Raw genomic sequence first — 13,650 nt, forward strand, 5'->3', positions numbered from 1 at the left:
ACCCCTGCCAATCAAGGGATTGGAATCCCTACCAATCACAAACTCATCGACCATCAAACATCACGTTGTTTGCAGCGACCAGTGTGAATCGACCAATCACAACCAATCTTAGGTCAAACAACCAATCTTAGGTCAACTCTAAGAAAAATATAAGGACTGTTCATAAGCGGTATACTTGTACAAAGTCAATTAGTATACCGCAAGGCATGTATATCATGTGTAATCAAATATGCTGTGAATACATTCAGCGTTTATCCTACAAAAATGAATCCTGCTTTTTTTTTTTTTAATACTCCTGACCATAAGAATACTGCAAGATTAGTCAAATGCCTCGCTGTTGGAATGACTTGCGGTTAACCTTCGAGTTAATCTCGTTTGGTGAACAGGGTCGGTAGTGTTCGTAATTAAGTGAACACTAACGTACAAGTACACAAAAATGAATGAATGAATAAATAAATGAATAAATAGATCAAATAGAATAAAAATTATAATAATAAAAAAGAGAATGGAGCGAAGTTAGCCTCAGTGACCATCCGGTTGAGGAAATTGTGGCCGATGAGCGATTGCCTGTCGAGTTTTTTTTTTTTTTTAAGTACAGGGTAACACAAAAATATAGATACCACGCCCTGACTGCAATCATTCAGTCTAAAAATTAAGTTAGAAATATATATATATATATATATATATATATATATATATATATATATATATATATATATATAGAGAGAGAGAGAGAGAGAGAGAGAGAGAGAGAGAGATAGATAGATAGATAGATAGAGAGAGAGAGAGAGAGAGAGCAAAACATAGGAAAAATAAAAACTAACGATATAACAACCAGGTCATGTTTTCTCTATTTCTTTTTTGTCACCCTGTAAAAAGGCAAATATCGATCAAGCTTAACAAGCTTATACACAGGATGTTCTGCTGTTACGGCAATTTTTTACGAGAAAGATGAATTTCACGACATGACGTCACGTCTGGAGGGAATTCTCGAACGCTTCGAAGACCCGAAAGAGGAAGAAGATGAAGAGGAGGAAGAGGGAGAAGAAGAAGAAGAAAATTGTATGTAAACAAAGTCCAAAAGAAAAAAGAAGAAGAAGAAAAGGGCAAAGAGGAAGAAGAAGAAGAATAAGAAGACGAAGAGGAAAAAACAAGAAGACGAACAGGAAGAAGAAGCAGAAGAAGAAGGAAGAGGATGAACTATATGTAAACAAAGCCAAGAAGAAGAAGAAGAAGAAGAAGAAGAAGAAGAAGAAGAAGAAGAAGAAGAAGAAGAAGAAGAAGAAGAAGAAGAAGAAGAAGAAGAAGAAGAAGAAGAAGAAGAAGAAGAGTTCCCTTTGGAGGACCAGGGAACTCCTCTTCCTCCAGAGTATTGGCGTAGTACCTCATCCTCCAACCTCATCCTCCAACCTCAACCTTCAACCTCATCCTCCAACCTCAACCTTCAACCTCATCCTCCAACCTCATCCTCCAACCTCAACCTTCAACCTCATCCTCCACCCTCAACCTTCAACCTCATCCTCCAACCTCACCCTCCAACGTCATGCTCCAACCTCATCCTCCAACCTCATGCTCCAACCTCATCCTCCAACCTCATCCTCCAACCTCATCCTCCAACCTCATCCTCCAACCTCATCCTCCAACCTCTTCCTACAACCTCAACCTTCAACCTTATCCTCCAACCTCATGTTCCAACCTCATCCTCTAACCTCATCCTCCAACCTCATCCTCCAACCTCATCCTCCAACCTCAACCTTCAACCTCCGGATCTGGAGGACGAGGTCGTTTCTCCTTGAGGACGAGCATCTTAGCCTCCTCCTCCGCGTATGGGCCCAAAGGCCGCGGTCTCGAGTGGCCTAAGGTCGCAGAAGGCAGGTTTGTGTCCTCGAGAGGACACAAACAGGTTATTTATTACTCCATGGACAGTGACGTCACTGAATGGAGGACAGAAAATATGACGTCACGTATGACGTCATTCTCATCCATGGGATGTGGATGGCGTCATTGTTTTCCATAGGGTAGATGACGCCATTCTATTTCGTGAGGAAGAGGGCGAGGAGGACGGGTATTTGGAGGAGTTGGAGGAAGAGGCGTTGGAGGGGGAAGAGGAAGAGAGGAAGGAGGGGGAGGGGTTGAAGGGGGACGAGGAAGTGAACAAAAACTGGTTGGAGGAGGAAGAGGAAGAGGAAGAGGAGGAGAAAGAGGAAGAGGAAGAGGAAGAGGAGGAAGAGGAAGAGAAGGCCATGGTTTTCTTCGGCTCAAAAAAAAAATAAAAATAAATAAATGAATAAAAAAATAAAAAATAAATAAATAAATAAATAAATAAATAAATAAATATATAAATAAATATCTAAATATCTAAATAGATAAAAAATAAAGTAAAATAAAATAGAATAAAATAGAAAAAAAATAAATAAATAAATAAATAAATAAATAAAGTAGAATAGATAATAATAATGATAATAATAACAATAATGACAAATAAGGATAGAGGCAACAGATTCGAGTTGGCTTGCAGCAGGATGGGCGAATTCAAAGATTAAATCTATGGGATTACTATTAAACCTTGAGAATATTTGGCTGATGCAGTCGTCCATATTATATCTTCATGAGGTACTTTGTTTCTTGTACTAACTACGCACGGCGTCTCCAACACTATCATCACCATCTCCAACACTCTCTCCAACACTATCATCACCATCTCCAACACTCTCTCCAACACTATCATCACCATCTCCAACATTATCAACATCTCCAACACTAACATCACCATCTCCAACACTATCATCACCTTCTCCAACATTGTCATCACCATCTCCAACACTATCATGACCATCTCCAACACCATTATCATCTCCAACGGGATTAGTACCATCTCCAACATTGTCATTAACATCTCCAACACTGTCATCATCTCCAACACTGTCATCATCATCTCCAACACCGTCATCACCTTCTCCAACACTGTCATCACCATTTCCAACACTGTCATCACCATCTCCAACATTATCATCACCATCTCCAACACTGTCATCATCTCCAACGCTACATCACCATCTCCAACAGGATTAGTACCATCTCCAATACTGTCATCATCATCTTCAACACTGGCATCATCATCTCTAACACCGTCATCACCATTTCCAACACTTATCACCATCTCCAACACTTATCACCATCTCCAACACTATCATCACCATCTCCGACACTATCATCACCATCTCCAACACTGTCATCACCATCTCCAACACTATCATCACCATCTCCGACACTATCATCACCATCTCCAACACTGTCATCACCATCTCCAACACTATCATCACCATCTCCAACAGGGTTATTACCATCTCCAACACCGTCATAACCGTCTCCAACACTATCATCACCATCTCCAACACTATTACCATCTCCAACACCATCGTCACCATCTCCAACACCACCATTACCATCTCCAAAAGGAATATTACCATCCCCAACACTATCATCATCTCCAACAAGATTACCATCTCCAACACCATCGTTACCATCTCCAACACCATTATTACTATCTCCATCTTTACCTTTATTACCGTCTCCAACACTGTCATCATCTCCAACAGAATTAATACCATCTCCAACACTATTATTGCCATCTCCATTATAACCATTCCTAACACTATCGTTACCATTTCCAATAATATTATTACCATTTGACTATTTTCCTATTTTCATTCCAAAAAATATCCCTTTGCAATAATAACAAAAAACTCGTTAGTAACTAATAGCCGTTATATTTGAATTTTCAAAATCCGTAACGGTTTTCCAGATGATTTCGTCACACGCATCCTACTGTCCATTTGTCTGAACCATCCTTTCCGACACACGTGTCACATTTCCCTTTCGTTTTCGTTCCTGTACCACACATATTAATGAGAATGAACTTGATTCAAACACACTCCCATCCACAACAGTCACCCTCACAAACTCACAGAATGTATATATGTGTATATGTATATATATATATATATGTATATGCTTTACAGGCTGTATCGTCTTTGCAAGGAAAAACCCACGTGATCAAATTACGTGTATTCACGTGGTTTTAGCTCTTAAGCTACGTGCTTTCTTGGCATCCGTTCCCGCTATATGGGTCTATTTCGGAGATGAAAAAAAAAAGATCACACGAAAATGTCATTCTTAGAAAAAATTGCCTTACGAGACTACAAAACGCCCACGCGACTGTAAAACGTCACGTGGAGAGAAACATTTCTTTTGATATCACGTGATATCCACGTGACGCACCAAGCGCGGTACGACTACGTGCACACACACACACACCTCGTACGTGATGCTGACGTCGCTGCGTCGTTGCGAGTACGTGGCGTCACGTGACGTCACGTGACTATAGTCTGTCTGTGAGGCCACCCATGAAGGCACAAAATCGGGGGAGAGGAGAAGAGGGGGAGAGAAGGGGAGAGGGGAGAGGCATGGGGGAGAAGGAGACTGACAGGGCATAAGATCCCAAAAAGAGGGAGAGTTTGAATCAGAGGGGGAGAGGGGGAGGGACATGAGGAGAAGGTGAGTGGGAGGAGGAGAGCGTAAATATCCAAAAGAAGAAGAACTTGAGGGATCGAACCAGAGGACAAAGGTCAAAGAACAAAGGAGGAGACTTCTGAAGGCGAAGACCACGAAGAGATGGTCAGACCTCTTGAAGAAGAAGAAGAAGAAGAAGAAGAAGAAGAAGAGGAGGAGGAGGAGGAGGAGGAGCAGAAGAGAGTTTCTGGGGTCAAGAGATATTTCTCGGCAAAAGGAGTCTTATTAGACAGAAACTTGGATAGGATGAGAAGGAGGAAGGTTTTGAGCCCACGCCAGGAGGCGCTGAGTAGCTGCGACCGAAGCAGTCAGATTTGCCCTCTTGTGCGCTTGGACTGGTGGGGGCAGGCAGTCACTGTTGCGAATCGGAGAGGAGTACGGGACTCGAACCCGCAACTAAGCGAGAGCGAAACCAGCATGGTTCCGATGACACCACCGGCGCAAGAAGAGGATTGGTCAGGAAAAAGAAAATAATTTTTTTTTTTTTTTTTTGAAAAGAGAGGGAAAAAAAAAGTTCGAAGACAAGAGATTGACCAAGATGAAGAAGGCTGAGGGAGACGAAGAAGGAGGTTGGAGGGCAGAGAAGGGGGAGGCGGGGAGGCGAGGGAGGTAGATGAGGGACAATGGCGGCCTCGGGAGACTTCTTCGCTTGGCCTCGGGGGGCTTCGTCTTTGGGGCAACCGGAGGATCCTCTCTCCTCTCAGGATCCCCTTCAGCGCAGAGCAACCACCGGCAGGAGCAAGAGGGGCAGGACCAAAGGCTTCAGGAGGAAGAAGGTCGACCACCATCCCCCCCTCGGCGCCACCGAGGACGCGCTACTCCAGGCCCACTGAGGTTTATGACGTTTCTGTTCCTCGACGTCCGAGGAGCTGATCCCGAGGGGGAGTTGGGGTCTTGGGTAGAGGGCGGCGCCGTAGAGGTCTCTCCCGTTGCCGTGCCCTCCTCCTCCTCCTCCCCCGCCCCCCCCGCCGCTGGCACAAGCGTCGTCCTTCGGGGGCTTCTCGCAGTGGGAGTTGTCGTCGGCCATGCAAGCTGCGTAGGCGATGGCGTGGGCGATATAAGTCTGTTCGATGGTTCCCGAGAACAAGTAGGAACTCGGACCCGTCGCGTAGACGGGAACGTCCTCGCCTCCGTGGGTCTCGTATCTGTCGGAGGAGGAACCGAGGGCCGTGAAAGAAGCGTCGTCCTCAACGCATCAATATATTGACACAATTGAAACAATATACAACTAAAGGACTCTATCAACTATTCATTAGGGGACAAAGATGGATGTACAAGCGGCCCCTACACTATCAACCATTTTGATACAATATATTGACCTGATAATCTCCCCCTGTACACAATATATTGACTCAATCTGTATTTATTTCTATTGACTTAATATATTGATTTTCTATTTATAATGATACAATATAGTGATGCAACTAAAAGACGTTATCAATACTATTCAGTGACCAACACAGATGTATGCACAAGTGGTCCCAACTCTATCAAAAATATTTATACAATATATTGACCTAAATCTCTCTCCCTCTACAGGACATATCGACTCAACATATTGACTTTCTCTCACTATTATTGATCCAATATATTGATTGAATATGTACTCAATATATTGACAGTTTTATCATATGGACACAATATATTGAGCAATATATTGATACAATATATTGAATCAATACTGTTGTAAACAATTAAATGGGTCTATCAATATTATTCAGTTGGAGGGGGCAAGATGTATGTCAAGAAAGCCCCGACAAAATGAATGTGATATAATTATGTTCCAAATATGACCGGACCCCCTGTTTTCTACAAAAAAAAAAAAAAAAAAAACGCCACACACATTACGATCCTAATAACGTCACACCCGCATGACGTCCAACGACGTCCAACGTCCCCTTTCTGACCCATCCCTGCTTACTTCCTGGGTACTGCCGCTTGCTGGATGAAGTTGATATCCTTGAAGTTGGCTCCGCTGATGTCCTCACGCCCCTGGGGAGTCGCGTGGGAGTAACCAGGACCGTTGCCGTATAGCAACGTGGTGTAGGGCTTCGAGTCGAGGTCACTGACGTCAGAGTCGAAGCCTGGGTGGGATATGACGTAAGCGATGACGTCATAGGGGGAAAACACATCACAATATATATATATATATATAAATATATATATATATATATATATATATATAATATATATATATATATATATATATATATATATATATATATATGTATATGTATTCATTTGGGGATATTTTCATGAATGATATCAAAGGAACATTTTTATCACAATGTCTAGAATATCTGACTAAATCTAACTTAGAGAAACATATACATATATATATATATATATATATATATATATATATATATATATATATATATATATATATATTTGGGGATATTTATATGAATGGTATCAAAGGGATATTTTCATCACATTGTCTAGAATATCTGTCTAAATCTAACTTAATCTAAAACCTGTGAATAGAGTAAAGGGGTCGATTTATTGCGAGGATGAAGGGCATAAGTGCCGTGGCAAGCTTTGTTAACCTTATTATGGCAGTTAATAAGTTATTTTATTACTGGCGAAGAGAGGCGGTCACGGAGTGTAGCCTCCAGTGATCCGATTAAAGATCTTTAGCATTGGAATGAAGTTATTTGACGTTAGGTTTAATAAAATCTGCAAAGTCTGCCACGGTTGGATAAGGATAAGGACTGGAGGTGTATGTAGGCAACCGCACGTCTTTGCAGCGGTGGGCAGCTGGGTGAAGGTGGTGGCACACTAGGTATTTCTCAATAGCATGCTACTTGCTTTTGCTACTTGCTTTTGCTACTTGCTTTGACTAGCAACGACTTGGGTTACACTATTCCAGACTTCCGTAAGAACATCGTCATTCAGCTTTTCAGACGTTACATAACCAAATAGCAAAAGCAAGTAGCATGGTATTGAGAAATACCTAGTGCGCTGCCACCTTTAGGGTAAACATACAGAAGATATGATAAATTGTAGGAATACAAGGAAAACACTAAAGCAACATATAATGCACACAGATAAAACGTAGTTCAATCGAACGGCACATTTAGAAACAATGACACTACATCAAAGGCAAGGATGGGAAGGAGCAATTGTACACAAAGTGTAGATATGTGTACACTTTGTGTACACGTACATGTTTACATAAACGTACATGAAGGCGAAGTGGAATGAAATATGGAGCCGCATAGAGATGGAAACGGAGAATGTAGAGGTGTGTGTTTATATGTGAATTGGAAATGTATATATATATATATATATACATACACGTGCGTACGTACAAACATACACACGCACGTACACACACTTATACAAATAAATGTAAGCATGTGCATACGCTCGCACGCGCGCATACACACACACACACACACACACACACACACACACACACACACACACACACACACACACACACACACACACACACACACACACACACACACACACACATACACACGTTTTTATGAAAATTGCTTTTTGATATATTTCGATGTGTCCTTGTAAAGAAATGGAAATAGAATGAAATAGAAATAAATAGATGGACAAATAGATAAATAAATAAACAAATAGATAAATGAATAGATAAATAAATGAATAAAATAAAACATCTATCCGGATAGTTGATTTCCTGATTTTTTTCCCAAGGAAATTCAGTGATATAGGTAGGATTATCACACACACACACACACACACACACACACACACACACACACACACACACACACACACACACACACACACACACACACACACACACACACACACACACACGCACACACACACACACACACACGCACACGCGCATATACGCACATACACACACACATATATGCACACACATACCCACACACACACACACACACACACACACACACACACACGCATATACGCACATAGACACACACACACACACACACACACACACACACACACACACACACACACACACACACACACACACACACACACACACACACACACACACACGTCCTTATGTATACATATATGTATAATTCAAACATAACGTACAGACAGAAAACGGTAAAATGAAGAATAAAAAAGAGGACAAAGAAGAACGTGATGGTAAAGAACGTGATGAAGAACGTGAAGGAGGAGAACTTGATGGAGAACGTGATGAAGCACGTGATGAAGAAGAACGTGATGAAGAACGTGATGGTGAAGAACGTGATGAAGAACGTGATGGAGGAGAATTTGATGAAGAACGTGATGAAGAACGTGATGGTGAAGAGCGTGATGAAGAACGTGATGAAGAGGATGAAGATAAGGAACAGGAAGAGGAAGAAGAGAAGAAAGAGGAAGAAAAGGAGGAAGAGGAGGAGGAAGAGGAGGAGGAAGAGCAAGAGGAGGAGGAGGAGGAAGGATTGGGATGATATTTGTGCAAAAAATCATGTGTTAGTGTATATGCCTAAGTACATACATGTATAAATATATATATATGTATATCGTGTGCGTGTGTGTGTGTATAAATCATATACGTGTAGGCGTTGGTGTGTGCGTGTGTTCATGTATGCGTATATGTGTTTGCGAAAGTGTATGTGTTTGTGTATGAGCGTATGTGTGTTGATACTTATGTATATACTGTACGTACACACACACACACACACACACACACACACACACACACACACACACACACACACACACACACACACACACACACACACACACACACACACACACACACACACACACACACACACACACACACACACACATATATATATATATATATATATATATATACATATATATATATATATATGCATGCGTGTGTGCGTGATTTTGGAGTTAAAGACAAAGTTTCAAGTATAAAGAAACTTAAAAACTTTCCGAAAGAGGAGAATGGGAGTATGGGACCCCCATCCACGGTCCGATTTGGCCTTCAGGCCATCGGACAGCAGCACACACACGATCCAATCCGGTCGGATCAGGCCAGATCGGCCCGGCGACCTCAAGGCCAGACCGGACCGTGGATGGGGTTGCCTATGGGAAGGAACACACAGGCGGATGTTAGTGGCACAAGCATGTGTGAGGTAGCACATTTGGCACGATTGTATGAAACATTATGATTGGCACGGTTGTGTGAACCAGCATAATTGGCACGGTTTTGTGATACAGCATGATTGTGTGAACCAGCATGATTGGCACGATTGTGTGAAACAGCATGATTGGTACGATTGTGTGAACCAGCATGATTGGCACGGTTGTGTGAAACAGCATGATTGGCATGATTTTGTGAACCAGCATGATTGGCACGATTGTGTGAAACAGCATGATTAGTACGATTGTGTGAAATAGCATGATTTGCACAGTTGTGTGAAGCAGCATTTTTAACATGATCATGCGAGGCAGCATGATTGGCACGACTGTGTGAAGCAGCATTATTGGCACAAATGTGTGAGTCAGTATGATTGGCACAATTGCGTGAAGCAGCATGATTGGTACAGGCATATGTAAGTCAGCATGGTTGGAACGATTATGTAAAGTAGCATGATTGTGTGAAATAGCATGATTGGTACAATCATGCAAGGTAGCATGATTGGTGCAATTGTGTAAAGCAGCATGATTGGCACGACTGTGTGAAACAGCATGATGGGCACACTTGTGTAAAGCAGCATGATTAGCACGATTGTGTGAAACAGCATGATAGACACACTTGTGTAAAGCAGCATGATTGGCACGATTGACACTGTCTTGATTGGCACTGGCACGAGGATGAACTAAGCAGCATAATTTGACACACGATTTTGGGGTCAAGCAAATGGGTCATATTCTTAAAACCTTCCCAATTTATGGAGTTTCCCTGACCCCATAGTTTAAAGCGGGCCCTACACGATCAATAATATTGCGCAATATTTTGTATTGTGCAATATTATTGACGGCACAGAGATGGTATTGCATAGACACTCGTGATTGGTCTGTACGTTTGACGTCTTCAATATATTGTGTCAGTCTTCAATACTATCCATGTACCGTCAATAATATTGTACAATACGGAATATTGAGCAATATTATTGGTCGTGTAGGGCTCGCTTAAAAATAACTCAACTAAGGTAGTTAACCTTGATTACATATCTGTCTAGCGGTCACACAATAAGGTTTCAATAGATAGTTACGTAAGACACGTTAGTTTGATTTTTCTAAAAGCTGGTGAGCGATATACACACTTAATACAGGAGTCCCTAAAAAATGTGACCTAATACGGTTTAAGAATACAACCCGTTATTGAACAATGCTGGCAGCATGAGCAGTACAAGCATATGTTAGAAAGCATTACCTTCATGAACACACAGCGAAAAGAGAGAGAGTGAGAGAGAGAGAGAGAGAGAGTGAGAGAGAGAGAGAGAGAGAGAGAGAGAGAGAGAGAGAGAGAGAGAGAGAGAGAGAGAGAGAGAGAGAGAGAGAGAGAGAGAGAGAGAGAGAGAGAGAGAGAGAGAGAGAGAGAGAGAGAGAGAGAGAGAGAGAGAGAGAGAGAGAGAGAGAGAGAGAGAGAGAGAGAGAGAGAGAGAGAGAGAGGAAAATAACGCGAGTTATTGCTATAAAAACACCCAAAACATTAGGGAACACGGAAAGAGAAATTAAGAACGCTCTATCCTGTTTACACGCAAACACAAGAACAGAAACACGTCCATAGGGTTCAAAATAACAGTACCTTCTACTTGCAGTGACTTGCAGTGCCTTGCAGGTCACTTACAGTGCCTGGCTGCCTGACTTTGAGGGGTTACTTACAGTGCCTGAGTGCATTAGAGGAATTTGAGGGGTCATTTGCAGTGCCTGACTGTATTAGAGGAATTTGAGGGGCCACTGGCAGTGCCTGACTGTATTAGAGGAATTTGAGGGGTCATTTGCAGTGCCTGACTGTATTAGAGGACTTTGAGGGGTCATTTGCAGTCCCTGAATGCATGAGAGGACTTTGAGGGGTTACTTACAGTGCCTTGCAGTGCCTTGGTAACAGGCACTGTGACCTGAAGGGGGCGGGGGGGAGGTATGGGGGGAGGGTACTTATTCAACAAATCCGTTACGTCAATCCCCATCACAGAGGATTAGACTAACGGTGGTATTCTTGAAAGATATTTCCTTGTATAAATCTTTCCTTATATAAATCTTATATATAAATTCTTGGAAGGGAAATATTTTTTCTTAAGAATGCCACCGTAAGACTCTTACGGTGGTATTCTTAAAAATAATCTTTCCTTACATAAATCTTATATAAATCCTTGGAAGGGAAAGATTTTTTTAAAGAATATATACCACCGTAAGAGTCTTGTTTGGATTGTGTAACTTTAAAGGTCAATTGAGGACATTTTCAAAGAGGCGGTAGTGAATATTTGCTAGATGTATGGCTTAGTCACTTTCTAACGCAAGAATAAATGCTAATTATTATTACGCAATGTGATAAAAAGTTCTGTCAAAATATCGGCAGCAGACGATCTTTTCCTTCTCCGATCTTCGGCTGTTCTCGTAAGGGTCTATCGGCTGTGACGTCACTCGCGCTGTTTACATTCTGATGCATGTCATATGCGTGCACTATAAAATGCTGTCTCTCGCTGTCAACTTGATCAGTGATGTCATATTTCGCGTGTTAGCAAGGTTTTATCAAGTATTTAGTTCGAAAATGGTTCATTGTGTCGCCGCAAATTGCAACAGTGATTCGACGAAACTTTCTGCTGCGAATGGACTTCAATTTCATTCTTTACCCAAAGATCTTCGGACTACTACTTGCTGCCCTTCATTCTAATGAAAGGGCAGCAAAACTGGAAAAAATGAAAAGACGCAATGGGCTATATCTTATCCCAAAGCCAAAACAGGTGTTGGAGAATGTAAACAACAGCTGTTACGTTATCAGTGCCCTAGCGGTGGAAAATGTAACTATGACATTGAAAAGTTCGTCTGCTATCAGGCACTTTTAAGATCATGGATAAATTCAAGACTATGAAATGCTAGAAACGTGCATTTTAGTGTTCTAACTTCTTCTAAGTTGTATTTTCATACATGAAATAATAAAGAAAAAAATCAAAACCTTCTCGGTTGACCTTTAATGGTATACTGGGGGAGGATTCCCCTCCCCCCCCCTAAAAGGGGGCGTTGGTATGGGGGAATAGGGGCTGAAGGGGGGATAGGGGGATGACTGTGAATGAACCCTTTCTAGGCCCGGAGTTGGTCTTAAAAAAAAAAAAGAAAAAAAAAAAAAAAAAGTATGAATATACTGTATATATATATATATATATATATATATATATATATATATATATATATATATATATATATATATATATATAAACACTAGCTGATTACTAAATGTAGGCCACGTTCTTTGGACAAAGCATAGTTGTGAATCAGCACTCAGACCATCACCCAAGAGAAGAGCTTAATACGCCAGAAGGCGCTGAGCAGCTGCGGCCGAAGCCGTCACCTTTGCCCTATTATGCGCTTGGAGTCGGAGAGGAGTGCGGGACTCAAACCCACAACTAAGCGAATGCGAGACCAGTAAGCTCCCGGTGACGCATCAGAGGATTTTATTCATCTCAAGGGCTTAGGGCTTAGGGGCTTAATGGGCTCTGTTCACACTAGCGATTTGAACCGCGCTGAAACCGCGGCGGCGGTACCGCATGGTCAAGGAAAAATTGCGCGGTTGTGTGTGAACGCCTCAATTGACTTACATTGTAATTCAACCGCGGCAGTTGAAACCGCTAATGTGAACAGGGGTTTAGGGTCACCTACCCCCCTACTGAAGGAGACAAAATGTCCATATATGGAGCGAGATAGACAAAAACATTAAAGGGAGGTTGCATTACAATTCTGACATTAAAGGGAGAGTTTACTATTGTTTGTACAGGGTGCCCCAAAAAGTTGTACTCTTAAAAAAAAAAAAAAAAAAAAATATATATATATATATATATATATATATATATATACATATGTATATATATATATATATATATATATACATATGTATATATATATATATATATATATATATATATATATATATATATTTATATATATATATATATATATATCGTT

At 41.3% G+C, this 13,650-nt stretch overlaps 1 protein-coding gene across 1 annotated transcript in view; it reads right to left on the reverse strand.

Moving 5' to 3' along the window:
• Positions 1-4,505: 4,505 nt before the first annotated feature.
• LOC143028976 (alkaline phosphatase, tissue-nonspecific isozyme-like) overlaps positions 4,506-13,650 on the reverse strand; it is a 36,080-nt gene continuing 26,935 nt past the window's right edge. Inside the window, exons 5-6 of the mRNA XM_076191325.1 lie at positions 6,494-6,656; positions 4,506-5,717 (exon numbers count right to left, since the gene is read on the reverse strand). Coding sequence (XP_076047440.1) covers positions 5,285-5,717; positions 6,494-6,656 — 596 coding nt within the window. The 3' untranslated portion in view covers positions 4,506-5,284. The remainder of the gene's footprint in view (positions 5,718-6,493; positions 6,657-13,650) is intronic.

This window comes from Oratosquilla oratoria, chromosome 10 (genome assembly GCF_046742065.1).
Source record: "Oratosquilla oratoria isolate Oo_2021 chromosome 10, ASM4674206v1, whole genome shotgun sequence".
Taxonomy (NCBI): domain Eukaryota; kingdom Metazoa; phylum Arthropoda; class Malacostraca; order Stomatopoda; family Squillidae; genus Oratosquilla; species Oratosquilla oratoria.